General features: G+C 36.8%; 1 protein-coding gene across 4 annotated transcripts in view; it reads right to left on the minus strand.

Annotated features, from left to right (window-relative positions):
- PIBF1 (progesterone immunomodulatory binding factor 1) overlaps window positions 1-23,107 on the minus strand; it is a 123,236-nt gene that overhangs the window by 46,508 nt on the left and 53,621 nt on the right. For all 4 annotated transcript variants that reach the window (XM_072850089.1, XM_072850088.1, XM_072850091.1 and 1 more), the window contains exon 11: window positions 2,734-2,899. In XM_072850089.1, coding sequence (XP_072706190.1) covers window positions 2,734-2,899 — 166 coding nt within the window. The remainder of the gene's footprint in view (window positions 1-2,733; window positions 2,900-23,107) is intronic.

Here is a 23,107-nt window from a genome sequence, read left to right on the forward strand (position 1 = left end):
TAATCTACATGCTTCGCAGAAAAAACCCCACCAAAACAGGTAAAGTAATAACCAAATAGTACTTGTAGCCAAGTTTAATATCAACTTCCTAAATAAAAATCCCAAACATTCAAGATGACAACTGAATATAGATCTTGAGATACAGAAATATATGCATAGTGTATACAGCAGTAACACCAGATTCACTGTCAAAATGACTAAAGAATGCACAATGCTTAGAGAAACAAGCCACTCGAATATAAAAAGATTGGTCTTGTGTCGAGAAGAATAAATGTATAGGTTAAAATTTGGCGACATATAAACCATCTGCTTCCTAGTTTTAGCATGCATAAGAAGAGAAACTACTCTATGCTGAAATCCAAATAAAAACAAGAGTTGGTTCACAAAGCAGCTGTAGCTGAGCCACAAGATTCTAGTGACTACAGTATTAATTAAGACCAATATCCTATAAGAAGGGTAAGAAAAAACCCTTAGTACATTGATACTATATATAAGAAAGGAAATTAAAAAATTAAGAACTCAGTCAAAAGCAACAAAAGTAAAAGCTTCAGACATCAAATATTTAAATTCTGCAAGAACATTTCTTAATGAAAGAGCACTGGTTTCAAAGCATCTCTCTAAAGAGAAAAGGAAGTGCCAAAAGTGATAGTAGAATTGAATGCCAAATATTCAAGATGTTATTCAGATCAAATAAATATCCACAAAGAAAAAGGAAATATAACTCTAATTTAACTATCTTCTCAAAGTTTAGACATGTCTGTGCAATTAAAAATGTTTAGCAATCTCAAAGTCTAGCAAAACTGGCACTCCCAGTGCTTGTGGCCACAACTAACCTCATCAGCCAGGATCTGAATGTCCCAATACAGACAATACAAGAAATTACGTTTTATCTAAAACTCTCTAATTCTGTTTCCACTCTATAGTTCCTTTTCATAAATAGCCTAGGCAGGTTCAGCACTAGGAATGCAGGGACTTGAAGAACAGCATCCTTCTCCAAAAAATGGAGACTGCCATAGCTGGCACTTGGAAAAAAGGTTTTTATTCTGTCCTACCCAGTTTGTAACCTGACATTTGTTTTAGACATACACTGCCAATCTCATTTAAATCTCACAAATTGGACTCAGTGACATGATTTTGGGACTAACTTTGCACAGGTGAATAAATTTTATTTTAAAGTAAGTTTGTTCTGCTGAATACTGGACACTTTTCCAATACTAAAATTGGTGAACAGGATATGACACATTTTTGAAAGTACATGTTTGAAAGATAATAAATTCTAAGCTTGTAGAGATAAAAAGGTCCAAGTCATTCAACTCTCTGTAAATAGGTGCATTGGGTGCAGGTGCCCAGGCGCTGGCAGCGGGGGCTGCAGGGGTGGCCTCTGTGAGGAGAGGCTGGGGCTGCCCCATGCCGGACACAGCCGGTTCCAAGGGACCCACCCCAGGGCACGGCTGAGCCCAGCAGCCAAGATGGTGGCACCTCGAGGAAAATGTATTTAAGAAAGGACAAAAATGCTGCATGGCAGTGAGGAGTGAGGGAAAAAAGTGTGAGGAACAGCCTTGGTGCAGACACCAAGGTGAGAGAAGGAGGGGAGGAGGTGCTCCAGGTGCCAGAGCAGAGATTCCCTTGCAGCCCGTGGAGAAGACCATGGTGAAGCAGGCTGTCCTCCTGCAGGCCATGAAAGACCACAGCAGAGCAGATATCCACCCTGCAGCCCATAGAGAACCCCATGCTGGAGCAGGTGGACATGCCCTGAAGGAACTGCAACCTGTGGAGAGCCCAAGTAGGAGAGTATTTTCTCCTGAAGGAAGCTGCAGCCCATGGAGGATCCACACTGGAGCTTGGTAAAAGTGTAAGGAGGAAGGAGCAGCGGAGAGGAGCTGTTATGGAGTGACCTCAACCCCCATTCCCCATCTCTCCCTGCACTGCTTGGGGAGGGAGAGGTATGAAGGAGGGAAGTTAAACTGAGAAGAGAAAGGGGTGGGGAAAGATGTTTTAGTTTTTGTCTTTGTTTCTCACCATCCAAATCTATTTCAATTGGTAATAAGTGAAATTAATTTTCCCCAGGTCAAGTCTGTTTTGCCCATGATGGTAATTGGTAAGCCATCTCCCTATCTTTATATCAACCCACGAGCTTTTTCAGCTTATTTACCCCCCTGTCCTCTTGAGCACGGGGATTGAGAGAGCAGCTGGGTGGGTGTCTGGCAGCTGGCCAAGGTCAACCCACCACGATAGGATTAGCAATGTTAGGTCTTTTCAATGCTGTATACACCATGCTCTCCTTGTCTTCTTTAGCTGTAAAAATTTGTTCCAGAATTGTGTATCAATAAAAAGTATTTTTATTATATAACAATGCTATTACAAATCCTAGTTTTTAATGATGATACTGAATTCACCATAACTGTTCTGGTATAACTGTCTTCTTTCCCTACAATAATCACATAGACTGACATAAGCAGCTTTGTGATACGAGCATATGTATACCTCACATGAATGAGGTACTGTGTTCAACATCTCTCCGTGAGAGATTATTTTGCCTTCTTCCTCCCCCATAAATCTTGTTGGTCAAACTTAATAAGCTTTGTCATTAGATTCTGCTTCAGCAGAATTTGGTGGAGATACTAATTCAGCTGTGTATGTTCTCTGCTACTTTTTCCCCATGCTTTTCCATTTTAAATTCTAATTAAAAACAACTATGTAATGCCCCATAAAGTGTCTCTCTACATAACATACCTCCAGCTTTCTCTGATATTTCTCACATTCCATTTGGCACTGTGAAAGATTCTTAGCTGTTTCTTGTTGCATGAGTTGAACATGTTCACTTTCAAAGGACTTCAATTTATTTTGGTGAAGAAGTTCAGCTACTTTGCTTTCTGTGCCAAGTTGCATTTGTCTATACCTAAAAGAAAAAAAAAAGAAAAAAGTTTTGATGATTCAAAAATAAACAAACATAGAATACACAGTAGTCCTGTTCATTACAGGTATAAATTTCAGAAATTAATACAGTACTTTTAAGAGTTTAGTAAGGATTAGTATGGTTATCTACGTAACTATCGTAACCTGTATTTGAAACATCATTAGGAAAATTCAATAATATAATGACAACAAAACACAGTACATGGAAAACTCAGTCCGTGGCTTTTCTGAATATGTGGTTAATGCACAATCAAATGACAAAGACCTTACAGTATACCTTATTTTTTAAAAAAGGTTAGATCAATGTGAATCTCCTCCTCAGTACACAAATGTATGCACTGAAGTCTTTTCATGGGAGAGATACTAAGGAGACATTGTCTCCCATCTTCACCACCACATGTTACACACGATAGGGAGAAGTGGTATTAGACATCAGTGGTATCAATGGCACATCCCTTGGGATATCCCTTTGGGCTATCACGGATATCAGCTACACTGCTTTTTCCCATACCCAAAGATATGAAGAAATGTCAGACCACAATGGTGTATTAATTTCCACAGTCATTCAAAACCACAGGTCCTGCTCAAAAAGCAGAAATGAAGTATATTTTTGAGAATATCACTATAAGGTAATCATAGGTGACAGATAAATAATATTCCACTTAGAAGTGGACTTCATTCATTCTACTCATTATACCTAACAGGCAATCTCAAAAAAGAGCAGTAAAAAAGTTTGCTGATAAAATACTAAATTACTGGACTGTAGAAAATGAGAGTGATGTGAAGAACAGTAGAAAACCTTATGAATCTTAGCAGTAAATAACATATGAAATTCAAAGGAGATGTATGCAAAGTAAATCACAGCTTGTAAAAGTTATCCTAACCATATACATAAAATGATGAATTCCTAGCTGACTGTTTTCATTCACGAGTGAGATCTTGGGGTTATACGAGACAAATCCATGAAAACTTCGGCTCAGTTTTAAATAACGGTCAAAACCAACATTTTGGGAATTACTGTGAAAGCAATAGAGAAAATACAGAAACCATGCCACTTTACAATTCCATGCTGTTGCCTGCATACTGAATGCTGACTACCGTTCTAGTACCTCACCTCACAAGGAATATAATAGAACTGGTAAAGCATCAGAGAAGGGTAACAAAGATTACATTTGACAACCAGCAACATCATGCACCTATGCAGTTGCACTGTGTGGAAGAAATTACTTAAGTTAGCACTTTACCACTTGGAAAAGAGATGGTGTAAGGAAAATGGAGAAATAAGAGAGGCCTGTAACATCACGAGTGGCACAGAGAATGAGAATAGGAATCAATTATTCACTGTATTTTCCAACAGATGAATGCAAAGACATCCAATAAAGCTAGCAGATGCAGAATGAAAACAAATAGAAGTCATTCTTCACACATGAAAGCTGTGAAATTCCTTACCATAAGATGTTGTGGATGCTAAAAATTAACACTTACTCAAGAGGATGCTGAATAAAGTCAGCAGAGAAATCCTTTGATAACTATTAAAGGCAAGATGGTACTTCTCACACAAAAGTCACTTAACAACAAATTGTTCGAATGCCAGATAAACCTTTACTCTAACCCAGCACGGCTGTTATGTTAGCTGTCATTTGTCAAATAGCAGTTGCAATGCAATTCCACCCTATTTAGCACCTGATCTTTAGGTGGGATTGAGAGCATTTAACAAAAACAAGGGGATTACTTCAAATATTTTCCCTGAGGATTTCAGATGTAGGAATGTTTCTAAGGCACAAAGAGGAAGCAATTTTCACTGGAATTAACTTGAACAGAACAAACAGGTGCCATTATGATGCCCTTTATAATCACTCTGTAGACTCCCGTGTATGAGTGAACAGTCCAATGCATGAATGAGATTGTTCCCACACAGGCTAGGTGAGCAGATACTGGAAATTCTGCCTACTGAGCTCATTAAAAGGTCGCTCTTTTTAAAACAATTTTCTTTTTCAATAGTATGACATTTGTTCTCAAACAGAGTTACTGCACTCAAACTGCTAAATGCCAATTATCCATCTGGTTATCGACTACTGCTGTCAGTTTTGCTTGAGGATGCTTTTCAAGTGCTGATACTTTATGTATTTCATCACTGCTCCCTGACTGTATGTTCCTATTTTCATTGTACTACACAAAAATAGTTTCAGCACTCTTACATTCTCCACACTTCGTACATGATTGGCTGCAGACATGACACTAAATCTGTTCTGCTATACACATTGTTTACAATCCTGGGAAGACTGTTTTGTTCCAAAATGAGTAAGCTTTCACAAAGATACATGTCATCCAGCCAACTGATGTGCAATGCAACACACAAATGAAATCTATCTACAAGTCACAAGTCATATTTATTGACTTTCAACAACAAATTCATATTTTCTGCCTTTACACAAAATAAATGGCAATGCCTTCCTGTAGACTGCTTCAGACCTTAAATTAGTTTGAGGTTCAATGATCTGTTCTGTACAGAGTCTACACACTGGAAACACTTATAAACACAGGCTGTACATACTTCTCTGTACTTACTTTCTATACCTTCCAGAGAAGTCCATAGTTCTCTGATGATTTTGTAAGTCTACTCAATCAGCTGGGTGCTTCCAGAGCATCCTTGTCAACCCAATCATAAACAGTAACTTTAGAAAAAAATTTTGTACTTTGTATTTTGGAAATCTGAAGTAGCTTACATGTGCATGATCTGTTTTGTACTGGTAAGGTTATGAAGAGTCAGTTTTCTTTTGACCTTACTACACTGTTGAGCTCACTAGTAACTCCTCCACTGCAGCACCATTCAGAGTTTCTTTGTCACGTTTGTTTTTACTTGGCCAGATAGTATCTCTAGTTTCTTGGCTACTATTTCGGCACAAGTGTGTGTGCATGTGTGTACATACTCATGTAACACGATGTCAAAATACATTCCTTAATCTGCCTAGATGATCTCTAAAGGAAAACAAAAGAAAACAAAACCACCCTATGCTTTAATACTACTATTATGGAAAAAAATAATAGAATGCGGATGTACAGGATTTTTCTCCATCAAGAAATTTTAGCAAACTTGATACAGTAAGAGAGTAGAGGTTTTTGTCTCACAGAAGAGTGAGGGTTGGGAATGAAAGGAAAATTACAGACTGAGCTAATGAAAAAAAAAGGAAAAAACCCACGTAAGAATCATCTGGAATGAGGGCTCAAATTCATTATATTTCTGTGCCATTAGGATGACCAGTCAATAATGCCTGAAGTTTGCTAAAGCAGGGTGACACAATGGTTATCAAAAAGGTTATTTCTACAGTAAAGCAGGAAAGAGAATATTCAGAGAGGGACTTAAACTCTGGTTTGTAAGGATAGTTTTAAAATTTTTTCTATCAGGAGTCTGTTTCAAAATCTTACAATGAGAGTAAACTCAGATTCCATGGTAAAAGATGTCATGGTAAAATCATGTAGTCTATATACTAAAGAACGTATGGCAGCCAACTGTTTTCTGAATGGAGGAACTACAAGACAAATCCAGCACAGCCTAATCTAATATTGATATTCGAACATTTCTATCATATGTGTGTGTAATGTGATATTCACTTAACACTTCCAACTTCTTATAAGCATCCCATAAGTACTGAGATAGCAACTCCAATCTGTTTCGACCTAACGGAAACAGACTCTCTCTTTTACCATTGTCTATTCCATTGATAAAAACAGAGATGTACAGCAGTACTCCTCAATAATTGAACAATGAATCATAGAATCATAAAATAGTTTGGGTTGGAAGGGACCTTAAAAGGTCATCTAGTCCAACCCCCCTGCAATGACCAGGGGCACCTTCAACTAGATCAGGTTGCTCAGAGCCCCATCCAACCTGACGTTGAATGTTTACAGGGAAGGGGCATCTACCACCTCTCTGGGAAACCTGTTCCAGTGTTTCACCACCCTCACTGTAAAAATTTCTTCCTTACATCTAGTCTAAATCTACCCTCTTTTAGTTTAAAACCATTACCCCTTGATCTATTGCAAAAGGCCCTACTAAAAAGTCTGTCCCCATCTTTCTTATAAGCCCCCATTAAGTACCAAAAGGCCGCAATAAGGTCTCCCTGGCACCTTCTCTTCTCCAGGCTGAACAACCCCAACTCTCTTGGCCTTTGCTCATAGGAGACGTGTTCCATCCCTCTGATCATTTTTGTGGGCCTCCTCTGGACCCACTCCAACAGGTCCATGTCTTTCCTGTACTGAGGGTTCCAGAGCTGGATGCAGTACTCCAGGTGGGGTCTCACCAGAGCGGAGTAGAAGGGCAAAATCACCTCCTTCGACCTGCTGGCCATGCTTCATTTGATGCGGCCCAGGATATGGTTGGCTTTCTGGGCTGCGAGCGCACATTGTTGGCTCATGTTCAGCTTTTCATCCACCAGTACACTCAAGTCCTTCTCTGCAGGGCTGCTCTCAGTCCCTTCCATCCCCCAGCCTGTATTGATACTGGGGGTTGCCCTGACCCAGATGCAAGATGTTGCACTTGGCCTTGTTGAACCTCATGAGGTTCACATGGGCCCACTTCTTGAGCTTGTCCAGGTCCCTCTGGATGGCATGCCGTCCCTCAGGCATGTCAACCGCACCACTCAGCTTGGTGTCGTCTGCAAACTTGCTGAGGGTGCACTCAATCCCACTATGTCATTGATGAAGATATGGAACAGCGCTGGTCCTAATACGGACCCCTGAGAGACACCACTCGTCATCGATCTCCAGCTGGACACTGAGCCGTTGACCACCACCCTCTGGATGCGACCATCCAGCCAATTCCTCATCCACCGAACAGTCCACCCATCAGATCCATATATCTCTACTTTAGAGAGAAGGATGTTGTGGAGGACTGTGTCAAAGCCTTACAGAAGTCCAGATAGATGACATCCATAATGAAGTACATTAGAAGACAATAAACTTGTAAAATTAAGCATTCAAGAAGTAGAAAATCCTAGTATTAAGCTTGTTAATAGGAAAGAATGCCAAGCAAGTAAATACTATGAAATAATAAATCTTCCAAAGGAAGTCCTAATGCAATTACACAAAACACAACACCAAACCTTTCTAAGTTTGCAAACTTGATAATACCAACCCAAGGCCCTTTAGGATACATTTTAGACATTATTTTCAAGTTTAAAAATGGAAAAAACCCTGTAAATTGTGAAATCACCCTGACTCCACAGATGGGTCAGTTCCAGATCTAAGATCTTTAGACTAATTACAATATATTCTCCTATTTGTACAAATGTCCATGCTTTGGTTCAGTGCCAAATTTGCAAGGAAACCTAAATGCTACTGACATTTCCTCCCTAACCTGTCCTACTGCAAATCTCCCACTTCCAGCCCCAACATGTCCTCTCATGTTCCTGCCCTCCTCCCTCTCTGTCCCAGCACCAGCCTAGATTTCTCCTGATTTCTGTTTTCATTCTTTCTACTTGGAGCTTCTGTTTTTCTTCTCACCTGTGTTCCTAGCCTATTCAGTTTCTATTCCTATCTTATACTCCTACCCTCCAACTGCTGGTTTTCTTTCTCTCTGTTCCTGTATCACCCTCGCAGTTCATCATCCTTCATCAAATCCTACCCATACTTCTTTCACCATGAGGTTCAAATCCCAGTTTAACTTCCTCACCTTTTGCAACTGAGTCTGGCTGTTAAGGCTTCCTCACTTCCAAAGAGCCCAAAGCAAAGTATAAAAGCACAGAACAGAATTTTCCTTACTCTTCATTGTGCCACTTGGAGACACACAGAAGGAGTAACAGCAGTCTAGATAGGCCTAAATTAAATTCAGTCATGTTACAGACTGCACATACGCTGTCCATACATGTGGCAAACTGCGAGACTCCAGTTCAAACATGGGCACTCAAAGGATCTTGTTTTCACTGGTTGTCTTTTTGATCCTTGGTACTAAAAACTGGTTGGCTTGTTTCTGAGCAATCAAAAATTTCCGATGAATTGAGTTCACATGCTACCCACTAAGTAACTGAAAATGTAGGAACTCTGATCCATAGTTTCAAATGCTTTCATTGTTCAGCTTCTGAAGCACTGAACGTAAGTCTGATGCATCATGTATCTGGCTGGTTTCATTAACTGAAAGTCTGTTTTAATATTTACTACAAAATGGGTAAGAAAACTGTCATTCTTCATTTAAACACACATTTTATGGAGCTTGTTACACTAACTTTATAGGCATTTTCAGTCTTTTGATCCATTTATTGCTTCATTAATGTCTATCAAATATTTTAAATTATTTCTAATCTGGACTAAAATAACAATGCACTTAGTAACAACAAATTTAAATACCTCCAACAAAAGAAAAAAAAGCTCCGAGTATAATGATTAAACAGATGAAGCATGCCATCTACAAATTGTTTAAACAATGAAAAATTTGTTTGCTGAAATAATTTTCACTTAAAATTTGTTTTCCCCAAATAACATGCTAAGAATTTTTTCAGCACAGTATTCCTGTTTTAGATTGTTTTTTAAAAAATCCAGAAACATGTAACTTAAATGCTAAAGGGTAAACATGATTTAACATGCAAGTTCTTGCCAGATGTTACATTTGCTTCGTATCAAGTAATTAAACATACAGTACTTTTGCATGTGGTTTAGTAAAATCTGTTTGAGAGAGAAAGCTTAGAAGCTTTGTTTAAAGCTGCTTGCTTCAAAGCAGATTTTTGTGTTTTGCAGCATTCTAAGCATTTGTTACGTATTGGCCTCTGATCCTCATTCTGTCAAAACAACTTCCTTGGAGGCAGCACTTCCACATACTGTTTTGCAGTTAGTAGGAAGTGGTAGTTCCAAACATCCAGATTCAGCAAGATAAACAGCTGTTTTACACTACCTGTAGTTTCAGGACACCTAAACTCAAAATTACCTATGCAATAAGTGGAGTTCTTCAGTATGTAGAACCCATGTATTCTTTCTACCCTAACTAGACTAATGCCCAGTGTACACCAGACAGGACACTTTTCCCTGCAGTGTCCGATGAGAAACTGCATGCTTCCCATGTATTCTTGTGCCTTACGCCAGAGAAAGAAACAGGTTAGCTGCTGCACAGATCTTTTCACTAACCTGTAACATGACTGGTAAAGAGCAAAGTTAAAGGTGGGGTTGTAGAATATACACATAAAAGGCACATCTTGATGCACTACTATAAAGGCAGCTGTTTATCTGTGTTTATTGCACTAGGACAGCTAGAATGATCTAATTACCATGATGAATGTTCCATCTCTTAAGAATTGGAATAATGAACATTACAAAAGATGAGTCTGTTTTAGATATATCTGCTAAATCATGCTGACTGGCAGAGACTGAAATCCATCTTTGTTTCCTTGTCTCTGGACTACGCAATTGTGCTTCCTTTTATTTGCCTCTGACTCTGAGAAACTTAAGATTCGCTCCTGCATTGAGACACAGCTTCAACAGTAATGGTAGAGACTGCTTCAGCCTAGCCTAGACTAACCTGTGCTTGGGATTTATATTTCAGTCATGATAATTTCATAATAAACTTCCACTAGGGAGTTTTCTCTCAGTCCTGGAGCTCTGATGGACGTTGAATCCAGTCTTCCACTTCCTGAAAGTGCGCGCTTACTTTTGGGCTACTGTAAAAAAGATGACCAACTCCTGCCATGCTTTTTTAAAAAAATGAAACAGGATGTGGTTGCTACTCTGAGTTAATTCAATGCTGCTGATGCATGCTTAGTTTGCTCAGAGTCACTTGCCTAGACTGTTATTACTTGGTTTAAGTCATCAGCATCTTGATTGAGTTAACTCTTTTGTTATTTGATTCAATGAAATAAACACAAAATCTATTCAAATAACCTAAATGAACTTTATCAGTATAGAGATATTAATAACAGCATCCTTAACAAAAAGAAAGGATCTGAAGAATAAGGATATAATAAGGAATGGGATATAATTCCACCGTTTCCTCCTCAAAAACTGTTTTTTAGATACATAGATAGGAGAAGAGAGTCACCCCAGTAATTTTTAGGAGTCTAATGGTAGTTGCTTTTCTCTTTGCCTATACATCTTAGTATATCCTTGTGTTCTCATTTATGTATATTCATCTTATGATGAATTCTAAATCTATGAAAAACTGTACAAACATGAAACATAGAAATCAGCAGTATACATGGTTGGTCAGAGAATACCTACCAGATCAGGTATTTCAGGAGATGTAGGCACAGAGATACCTAGTTTGTGAATCAAAAAATGGAAATTATCACCTCACAAGATCCCTTGAATAAAACTTCAAAATAACCCAAAGAAAGATAAAAGATTCCTCTTTTTCAAACAGGAAGGCTATTAAGTGAATTCTCTGAAGCCTAGTGAAGAGATACCAAAGGAAATAGCTTCATAGAATTCTCCTAAGTACAGGACAACAATCTAAAAGGGAAACATAGCCGAGCTAAAGGATGCAGACACCAGCAGCTCTACCTCAAGCCAAAAGCAGTCAGAAGAAGCTGAACAGTTCTATTGTTTCTGGCACAGCCTCGATCCACTGCATACAGGTATCTTTTGCATCTGTGTGCACTAGCACATAAAATGGCAAAAGTCTCCAATCTTGAAAGTATGAGAAACATGCTGAACTGAGGTGGAATGCACATCTGGACAAGCAGAATAAGCGTGATTAGATTTCTCATTGCCTAAATGACATCTTTGCTCAAACAGATAAATACTCCAATTTTTTTAAAAATTCACTTTGAAGTGGAAGATTGAAAAGGATTCCTGCTCTGCAATATGGTTTTGTCTATTGTACATATTTTAATCCAAGAGCAAAAAACCTGAAGTATATTTATTAAAACATCATTATGTCTTTACTCACATTTTCTGTGCACACTGTTCTCTGTTTGATTTCCCATGGCATCCCAAACCATTAACTTTATTAAACCAATATTTTTATTTCATTATTTACTTCAGTCCTTGCAAAAACTGCCATGTTAACAAAGACGAATTTTGTACTAAATCAAGAAAAAGGCAAGGAATAGTAGAGAGACTTATCTCCCAATAATGTATATTGACTGGTATAGAAAATAATTAATTTGAATTGTAACTGTGAGAGGTTTTGATATGAGAAATATATAACAGATCCGAATGAAGAAAATGCCAGCAATTTCCTTGCTATAAAACACTAAAAAAAAGGAAAAGCATCAACTTTTAATATTATTCTATACTAAATTTCAAATTCGTAACAAACACTTAGAATTGTCTGGCTTGATAATTTTTTTCTGCTGTTCATAATTATTTTTTAAGCTACCATACAATTTTCAATAATGATTCAACAACTTACCTCCTTAAACCAAGTATTAGCTTTTCCAGAAATATTATTGCTTCATGAAAATATTCCTTAATAATAGAAGTATTTGTGTTTCTGGAATATAATTGAAATAAATTGCTATTGTAGCAGATGAAACGTACCTGAACAGATTTGGGGGATATCAGAAGCTACAGATACTGTTCATTACTTTTTTACTATTGCACTGCAAACATTGATCTTCATTGCTCAAGCAAACTAAGAAATCAGAGTCAACAGTTACACAAAGACGCTAAAACTGGTGCTTGAATTGTTTTTCCTCTTGGATAAAACATACAAAAATGTATCTTTTAAAACTCTCCACTCCCACTAGTCACAGAGGCTATTTTTCGTCAGATATTCAGTTAAATCAATATAAATATTTTCATGTCTTTCTTGTGATTCTGGATAGAGTGATTATTACTTGCCAGGCTAATTTAGTATTCAGGGAGTTTTCAGAGTGCCAATAGATGCATGTCATTTTGCTTTACATGGCTCAAAGACATTTTGATGTAGCATTACTGACCCTCTCAGCTCACAACTGGCCCTTAGTATATTTGCATACATTCCCTTCATTGAATGTTCTAGAGCAGTAATTTTTCAAGACAGTAGCTGAAAAAAAAGTAAGACTGATAATTAAAGAACCTTGACATAATTATAACTAAACTACCAAATTTACGTTAAATTCTTGAGGTAAACAATCAGTCAATATTCCCAATATACTGTAGATCCTCTCCAGGGAATAGACTTCTTTCTTTTTCTTTAATTGATCAATCCACACTAGTGCTGTCACAGTGAAAAAAAGAATACTGCATCCAAATATGCACAGGTACACACAAAACCCAAACTCTGAAATAAATCATAAAACCTTCCTTGCTAAAGCTAGTCGCCGTTTTGACTAATTTTTTTTTTTTAAATACCTTAAAAGTCACAAACTCTAAACCTCTGCAGACACTGAAAAGAAGCTACCAAAAACTTCTTATATACACATATTGGTCAAATCTAAACCATAAACAAACAAGGAGAAGGTGATTCAAGGAAATAAACTCTCTGGATGTTCATGTTGACAAAGTTTGTTACCTTTTCGATTCATTTACATGACTTACATTGTGAACATATTGATCGGTAAATTGCGTATACTTTTCTTTCCAATCCTTTCCCTTTGCTATTCTTTCTACAAAACAGGTTGCACAAGCAGTTCATTAAAATTAAAAACCAGAAAATTAAAATTTGATTGCAAAGATATTTTGAAAGAATATTATGGGTCATGCAATGGGTATACAGATATGTTGTAGTCCTATACACAATCTACTACTGAGCAAAAGGCAATTAACCATCTCACACAACTTTTGATAAAACTTTTGCAGTAAACTCAGAGACTGAAAGAGTAACAAAGATAACAGTCCGAATCATGAAATTCAAGTCACATTTTACACATTAGAAACATAAAAAATTCCACACTGTTCAAGAAAAGAAATTTAAATATGTATCAGCAATCTTATGCTCTACCTTCCACAATAGCATTTATTGTCTGTTGTTGTATATGCTGCTGCTCCTCTGATTTAATAGAAAATTAATTAAGATACTTATAGATGTAAATATATACTTAATAAAAGGTAATTACTGTATGATTTTTAATTCCATTAATGCAAAAAGGGAAAAAGTCAATGTGAAATGACTGACAGAACAGCAGTTATATAAGTGACAACAGCAATACTGAAATGTCTTTCTCCTTTTAGCAAATAAAATCTAAAAAGCACTAAAAGCAAAACCAGCTACAAACAGAAGAAAAATGTTTAGAATGCCATATGCCTCCTTAAAACAGTCAGAAATGAACATACAGATTTTTAAGTTCTTAATTCCACAAATGTAACTTGTATGCAATTAATAATATCAAAACTAAAATTCTATTCTATACAGTGATGAAAAAAAGAGCTTTTTAAATGATCAGCAAGGAAAAAATAAGAAAAGGAAATGTAATCACTGAAGACAGGGACAGGGAAAGGGAGAGAAACGAGAAAGTAGGGACAAATCTTTTGAGATAGCGCTAACTGGGAGACCATCAGACAAAGCTCCTCTGACATCTGAAAAAGAAAAGATATATGTAACTACTGTATCAGCAGAGAGACTGCTCTCCCCCACCCTTTTCCCCACTGAAAGTCTAGCAGAGTAGGTCAGAAGGTTAGGGTTCAAACTGCCATAATTTAGCAAATGATTGGTATGTCCTTTATATCACACATAACAGGTTTGATTTCCTGATAAGCAGAGTTCAAAGTACAGGCAGACCTTGTTATCTGTCAAGGATGTGTTCCTAAAAGTGCTACAGCTAGCAATGATGGACAACAAAGCAACTTTTCCCCTAAGAATTAATGTAATGGAGGGTCTTGGTGTTTGCAGTGACTTAAGAAATAAGCAAAATTTAAATATGAGAGGCCAGCGTATTAGTGCCTAATTTTCCATTTATTCCCCAGTAAAATTACCCCTTAAAAACAAGATCTCAACAATGCAAATGCAAAACAGAATTATTAAATAATTCAGGTTGGAAGGGATTTCAGGGGGTATCTAGTCCAACATCCTGCTCAGAGCAAGGTCAGCTATGAAATCAGACCAGGCTGCTCAAAGCTTTAGCCACTTGGGTCTTGAAAACTCCCAAGGGATAGAGACTGCCCACAGTCATGGTTGGCTGTACTGAAAAAGTTTTTCCTTATACCAAGTCAGAATCTCCTGTTTCAACTGATGTTCTCTTGTCCTCTGGCCATGCCCTACTGTGAAGGGCCTGGCTCCATCTTCTCGGTGACCTCCTCCTAGGCACTGGGGGCACCGCTGTTAGGTGCCCCAGCAGTCAGACTGAACAAACCCCCTCCTCAGCCTCTCCTCACAGGGCAAGTGCTCCAGCCCTGACCATTCTGGTGGCCCTCCACTAGATTCACCCCAGTTTATCATTATGTTACTTGTATTGGATGTCCCCAAATTGGACACCCCTTGATGTCTTGACTATTCTCCTGCTAATACAGCCTAGGATGCTGTCAGTGTACATTGCTGGCTAATACTGAGCTTGCTGTTCACAAAAAAAATCTCTTCCCTTCAAAGACATGAAGAATTATGTGTAGTCACGCACAAGATCATTTTCATTTGCTTATTAGCATTTGAATGCTACATAAACACTATTAAAATATTAAAAATCATGTATGAAAAACTATTAGAACTGTACTTGCAGCAGTTGTTTTAAACTAAGTATGATGCTGGAAAAATACATGGATTTCCATCTGTCTTTCAGAACTTAAAGGAACTTTCGTTAAGCCGCCTGCAGGCCATCAGGCATGCTTCACTGCAACTGGGCAGCTCAGGGAAGTTTTTGTTAGAAGAGCAATGGATGGAAAGACACGATAACGGTAACAGCTAGGAGAGATGGGTCTTACATAATCAAAGGATACTAAAATGACTGACAGACAAGCAACGGGTAGGGCAGCATTACTGCATCCGTCTTCTTTCAAGTGATATGTGAAGACATATGAAAGATATGTGAAATCCATGTCTTTCCTTTCCTTTGTCAATCCTTTCCTATGCAGTGACGGCAACTGGAACCACATTAACATTACCATTAACGGGAAAACAAAGGAGGCAGCGTGAAGACCTCTCTTCATTCATATGACTTAGAAAAACAAGCTCATCAACTGCATTTCAGCTCTAGAGACAACTATCAAATAATAAAATGTTGTATACTAGCTGGTTTGTTACAAGTCTTAAGATGTAGATATCTGTATGGGTCATTATCCAGAAATGAAATGTATTGTTTCTAAAAATTATTTTCCTGTACTGTACAAGTCCCTTCAAATCAGAGAATCTTTTGAAGCAATTCAAGAACAATAAACACACTTAGACAACAACATCAATAGCGTACGAGAATATGAAAGATACTCTCACAGCCCAAAACAAAAGGAAGGAGCTACAGTCACATTCTGCACGTTCTTAAGAGCTTCAAGCAGAGTAATAAATGAATCCTGAACAGATGCATCACCAAGCTGTTTATGACACTAATGAATCTCATTTCTCTTCATTTCTAAGCAGAAAAAAGCCCAATGAATCTAAGTTTTCTATAAAGCAGCCTATCCCAATAAATTCTTGAGTTACCAAATTACCCTATATTACCTGCTGAGGCATGTGAAAAATGAAAATACTTAAAAAATGCAGTAACTATGTCAAAAAATAATCAGTTAAGTCCAAGCTGTCTCCACTCTTGAGCATATTTGCTTTCATAACATACTTTTCTATATTTTATCAGTCATCTTACAAGTTTAACAAAATTTTTAGACAGACACAACTTTGCCTTTATACAGCTCTTCTACTTTTTCTACTACTAAAGTTATTAATTTGAGAAGAGTAGTATTGTGGGAAGCAGTTAAAAAAGAGAAAATAAAATCCAGGTTTGAAAAGAAGAAAAGGAAGTCAGAATTCATTAATTGTGGGGATACTAACAGGCTTTGCAATAAAAGTTTCAAGCATACCTTCTAAGAAGTGTCTTAGATGTGATGTAACCATCACCTGGCTCCTGAGAGACCACTGCAAAAAGCACTGAAATTTATTTATTTTAGTGCATATAATTCTTAGACTAACCAAGTTTTCTGATTCTCTGCTTCCTCTAATTACATCCAGCTCTCTTCTTCCTTCCTACATATGTTTGTCTTAATTTTTGTATTTTCCTCCCATTTTCTCCATTCTTTCTCACCATTTAAACAATTCTTTCTTCAGATGAACTATCACAATCCCTGCAATAACCACATCTGAGAAATATAATTTTCCTTTTTGTAGCAGACTTGAAAACAAGTGTGTGTTCTTTTGGGTCTTTTCCCCTAATGAGACGTGTAGACAAGACATTCCCGATATCCAAATATTCTCTGTCCCAACTGAGTACCTGGAGACTATAACCTTTTCTTTTTAACTTTTAGATTGTAACATATCAGAGTAGATATCTTTTTATTGTGATATAGGAAGAGAAAGCTCCTACTACTCTGTGTGGTCAGTGCTTGTATCATTTCATCCCTGTCATCATCCATTCTTTCTGCTAGGAGCCCTAGAATATGGCTACACCTATCATGCAACTAACGAAGCAACTGAAGATGCAATTCTTGTACTCACTGAACAGCAGCTGGAAAGTTCCCTCTAACATAGCCATATTGTTAACATTAACTCCTTTGATAAAAGTAAAGGAACCCATTCACTGAACAGTATATTAAAACATGGCTTTAACCCTTTGTATTCTTATGGTTTACAAGAAAGACTTCCATTGACTTAGATATACATAGGAATAGTCAAGTTCCCTTTAAAGTTTGAAGAACGAACTGTTGCATTTCAGTCTGACCATGCTAGTTACCAGTTTTGTGTGAATACTTAGGTCATGACTGAAAAACAGTCTAGCTACTACTGTACTTCAGTTAACCTTATTTTGTGTGATGTGTAATTCTTTTGCCGTCTTTATTACAAGAAGGCTTAAGTAGATGGAGGTGTTTAATATTTTTCCACAGTATTTTAAACTCTATTCCACTCTGAGCTCCATTCTCAGCATTCCATTCTTCCACTGTTAAAGTCTGAACCAGGTTGGAACCAGACTCTAAGCTTAATCTAAAACCACTTAATAGGCTAATAGTTCAATTTGCCTTAATTCAAAATGGAGTCAGTCTTTCAGAAAACAAGAAAATCTGCTTACTGTCAGCTATCCTTAAAGATGCAGTATTTATAGGTACATGACACTGAAGCATGCTTGTCTTAGCAATACTAATGGGGCACACAGCCCAATACTTTGACTGCTGTTATATAAACGGGGTGGAGTTTGGCCCATATTTTCACTTCTCAATCTCAGAATTCCTGGTAACCATAAACGGACATTCAAAGGCAAGCAATAAAGAGCGTGCGCTGTGAACGTGCATACAGAAAACACACCTTGAACAGTTATAGGTAAATTTGATTTCTGCTTCAGGACATCCACAATGTTAGTGACTCCAAGATGTATTCCCCACAAAACCACCATGAGTATGCGTAGGGAATCTTCAATAAGAACTGCAGAATTATCATCCTGAATGCAACATAAAGCTTAAGGGTTTCAGGAGTTAAAACACAGAAGTGCAAATCTCAGGGGTGAACTTGTGCTGGGAGCCATCACTGTGACACAGGCCCTACTAGGATTATGATTACAAATATTAGAGCTTTTTCATCCAGTGAGAAAGCTCTAAGACATCAAGGTTCCCTAGGATCACTCTGCCACACACATCAAAGTATTTAAAAGTATTGAGTCTATTAACATCAAATGAAAGCATGTCAGCTATACAAGCAGTGTAGAACTTCACTGCAGAAGAGGAAGAGGGAAAGGAATTCTTCTTCTTGTTGCCTGACAGGGTTAAAGGGCCAAACACTTCAAATTACAGTATGTAATGGAGCACTAGTCACATTACCTCAAAAAAGGTCAGCAACCTAGCCATAAAATAAGTCAAGAATCTCATTGACTCAGCCACATACACGTTAACAAATAATTCCTCATATCAGGCTATTCAATGCCTGTGATGAGTAGAAAAACTCTACTTCTGACAATCTAGCAGTCCCCCAGATGCAGGGAGGGATCTGAGGCTCCCATGACAAATCGGACCCAATTTCAAAGAAAAATTTTCAAGAATACTAGCAGTCTCCTCAAATTCTATGTAGAAAGTCTTATTATAAGAACTTTATTAGTTATATTTCCATTAGCAGAATCCCTGCTGCTACAGGGTGTTGGGGATTTACTGTACAGATGATTCTGGTCAGGAAAAGCAACACAGGAAAAACCCTCTGCAGCTTTCCCAGCTAGGAAACACTTCTCAAATTCATTCCTGATTTGTCCAAATTTAAAAAGAAAGATTTACACTTACTTCCTGTTTGTGTCTAAGGTAAGATGACCAATCTTGTGCTACCTCCAAGTTCTTTGAAAACAGCTCTTAAATCATCACTCCTCACTTTAATTATCTTTTCACTGGGAACAAGAAATCCTATTTACTAATGGCTTCAACAGTCCTGTCAGTTGAGGAACCAATTCCATTTGATCAGTTATTCCCAAGTGAGGAGATCTCATTTTGACTTTTGTTAGTAAATTATATGAAAATAGTGACACCCCATAATTATTCATATATTGATACTGAACTTACAGGCAGAGGACTTTGTGAATATTTTTTCCTATTCTTAAGTTCCAGGGATATGGAAATGTACACTGTCCTCCAGAGTAAAGCTTAAACCTTACATCAGCAGATTACTGGAATGAAGTCCTTAGATGAGTTAAAAGGTCTCTGTCATGGGAGTGAAGATCTTAGGAAGTGAAGATCAAAAACACTTTTATTCAAAAGAGGACCTCCATCCAGGTTTCCTGTTTTTGTCAAGGAGCTCACAGACTCTTTCAGAAGAGACTCTTTCTGGAATTTTTAATAACAGCTTTTTTTGGTCAATGTTTTGGACCTTGCACGAAATGTCCATTTTCCCTCTTTAAAGCAGAGTAAGCAAAAAACATGAGTGTCAAATTTGAGAAAGCTACCTTCAATGAGAAAGCTACTGGTGAAGGTGACACCCCCGGAGAAGTGAAGAAAAAGCAGAAATCACAGTATAGTTCTGGACCTCATGCTCTCTATCCTCAGCTTCATGTTGAAAGGGACTAAGTATGAGAATGCAGGCCTGATTATAGGTGACATGCATGGATACTGATAAACAAAGGAAACTGTCCTTAGACTTGGGTGTATGAATGCACTTAGGCAGAGACTAATACCTAAGGTAATCAGTATTTCATTAAAAAGCTGTTACTTCTGGATGAATGCTGCTAAGATTTGCAATTCTTTTGGCCACAGCAGGTTTTCAAAGAGAGGTCTGGGGTTTCAATAATGAAGAGCATTTTCCAAGACTCCAGTCAATACATAAGCTAAGCAGAACAGTAAATTAGTCTTCACTTAGTTTTGTGCTGAAACTAATAACAGCATCTGAGCAGACTAGTATAAAGTTAGATCAGATACATTCATGACCACAATGAACTGTGTATATGTAGTCTTAGATACAGCCAAAAGTAAGCACAGAGATCAGCTTGTTTGACCCACATAAAACACAGGACTTTCCTGAATGAATTCTTGTTTGAATTAAAGTATGTTGGTAAGAGTAAAGAATATCTGCTTTGAGAGAAACAGTATTTTAGATACATGCCAAATTCTGAACAGGTATTATTTTGAAGTGGCCCGTGGCTTAAACTGTTTGAACAGTTTTCTTTGAACTTTCAAGGGAAATTCTCCCCTTCAGCGTAATAAAAAATACCAAGCTAATTCAACTCTGCCTGTAACACCAACACTGGGAAGATACAGAATATTTAGCATTTTATCCCATCTTAAAATTGCTCCCTCAAAATAGAAGAAATTGTTCTTTATGAATCTCTGTTCCCTAGCCACAGAATGTAACACAATTCAACAGAATTTGCTTGTTTATATAAAATATAATACTTTTTAAAAGCCAAATGAACTATTGGTTATTTGCCATTTACCACCACACACAACATTATAAATTAATCAAAGAATAAAACTTGTTACAACTGCAGAATCGTACCTTTTTCACCCATTACAGACGTTGTGATTTTTTTTGTCAGTGACAAGAAATACCTTTCCGAAGTTTCCTTGCTGGACTGTAAAGAATTACTTGTAGGTTTGTGAAGTTAATGACTTTGACAGATTTCTATGCCATCTTTAGGGGCTTTAAAAAAAAATTCAGAACAACTATTTTTCTTATTTAGGTAAAGCCATACACATTTTTAGTATTTTAGGAACCAAGATTGTCATTGCTTAAGTGCAACAGTGTATGCCAGGATTTTTGGTACATTAAGTGCTACACTGTTGGGCCTGTGCCATTACCTCTCTTGTGTTTCTACAATAGTGTGTATTAATGCTAGACATAGCATTATTATACACGATGCTATATAATTCATTACTTCTGTCTTTAATACTTTTTCTTTACTTTTCAAATTTCCATTCCCTCTGTTACCTTATATTCTTGCTAAAAATGATAATCAATCTCTCAAGTGAATTATTCTCTATAGCACATGGAATGAATTTAAAGACTCTAGCTGATCATGTCAACATTAAAATAGGACAAATATGTTGCTTTGGCACAGTAAAGTCAAATCCAGGCCACAAAACCTTGGATTATGTACAGACAACTCCCCTCTTCACCATTCCTTAGTATGCTATCATTTACATATACTCTGCAATATGAAAATACAAACAATAAAAAAAGTTCTTGCAAATATATTTACTCAAAACGAGGAATACAAGAAATTAGGCACATTTGAAATTAATAAAAGCAGAGACCAGAACTATTTATTTCATTCAGATATTGCAGATTTACTGAATTGGAACAAAATCCTTGACAGTTTGTAAAACTAATATCCACACCTCAAGTATCTTTAACTCCAGTCTAGATAAAGGCATCTTAAATTCATTTTTTCTACTTTGACCTAAGTTAACTACTGTTTGAGCATTTTCCTAAAACACTACATTTCTCAGCTGTAACAGCATCTGTCATTCTTGGCTTGGAAGCAAGCTCTTGTATGAATGTGAGCAATCTTTTTTTGCTTCTTTAGAAATGCAGGGTATGTTCAACAACTGTACTATGGATCTATAGGAATCTAAAGCATGTGTTTTAAAGTAATTCAATGCATCTCTCAGATCATGATCAAATATGGCATGCAATATGATTAATAAAATGAACAGCATACTGCAGTATTTGGTACTCTTAAGACAGAAAATAGGACCATAAACTTCGTGGAGAGAAAAGTAATTAAAATATACACTAGAAGGAGAATTATAACTTGCATATTAATTTATTTTTATGGATTTAATAAAGAAAAGCCTATTGCTATTGCAAATATTTTTGTCAGGTTTTGTACTTTAAATTACAACAACAAAAGTAACAATACTTAGTGCTCTGGTACTATTCTCCTATGAACTCAAGTTTCCACAGCTCTAATTGCATGTACACTTCCCATTCTGTATTTCTCACTGACTTCAAATTAGTTTATGCAGCTTCAAAAAAAAATGTAGAGGTTGGGACTGTTCAAATGAATACCAAAGAGCAAAATAGATCTGAAAAAAAAAGACCATTTGACACTGAAGTGACTCAAGAAAAGAAACCTTTCTACAGTACTATTTAAAATATGTTTCTTTCACTCTCTGTGATTGAGAAATCATGCTGCCATTTTTTGCCACTGAGTTTCAATAGTAAAATTGTATGTCTGTTTTTTGGATTGTATTAAAAAGTATCTTTTTCAAGGCCTTCTCAAAGTATTATTAGTTCTGTAAGTATTATTAGTTGTCAAAGTATTATAATTATTAGCATGCAATAAAGATGAAATTTCTGAAATTGTAATGTGAAAAAATTGACGAAAATAGCAAAAGGAAGAGGTCTTGAGCACAATTCAGTTGGTAGGGCTAGAACTCAGATTTTTGTAAAGATCTAGAAAACCATTTATATGCATTAGTATTGTATTGGCAAAATTATTCTTCTTTCATTCAGCACAATCACATTTCAGTTACCTTTTAAATTTTTTTTTCTTATTTTAGGAGATCCTCCTTCATTATATTCCCTCCACAGACATACAAACTTAATTTTTATTTGGGAAAATATATCATAGCTCTAATTTTCAAACAAATTTGGTTTAGTATTTCAGAAGACTGTTTTTAAATGGTTCATTTACTATTTTAGCATTAATGTGGCAGTAAACAAAAAATGACTACTTTCTAACCATAAAGATCATCGAATTGATATGAAATGTGCACACATGCAAGATCAACAAAGACCATCTTTTCCAGT

This window comes from Ciconia boyciana, chromosome 1 (assembly GCF_034638445.1).
Source record: "Ciconia boyciana chromosome 1, ASM3463844v1, whole genome shotgun sequence".
NCBI lineage: Eukaryota > Metazoa > Chordata > Aves > Ciconiiformes > Ciconiidae > Ciconia > Ciconia boyciana.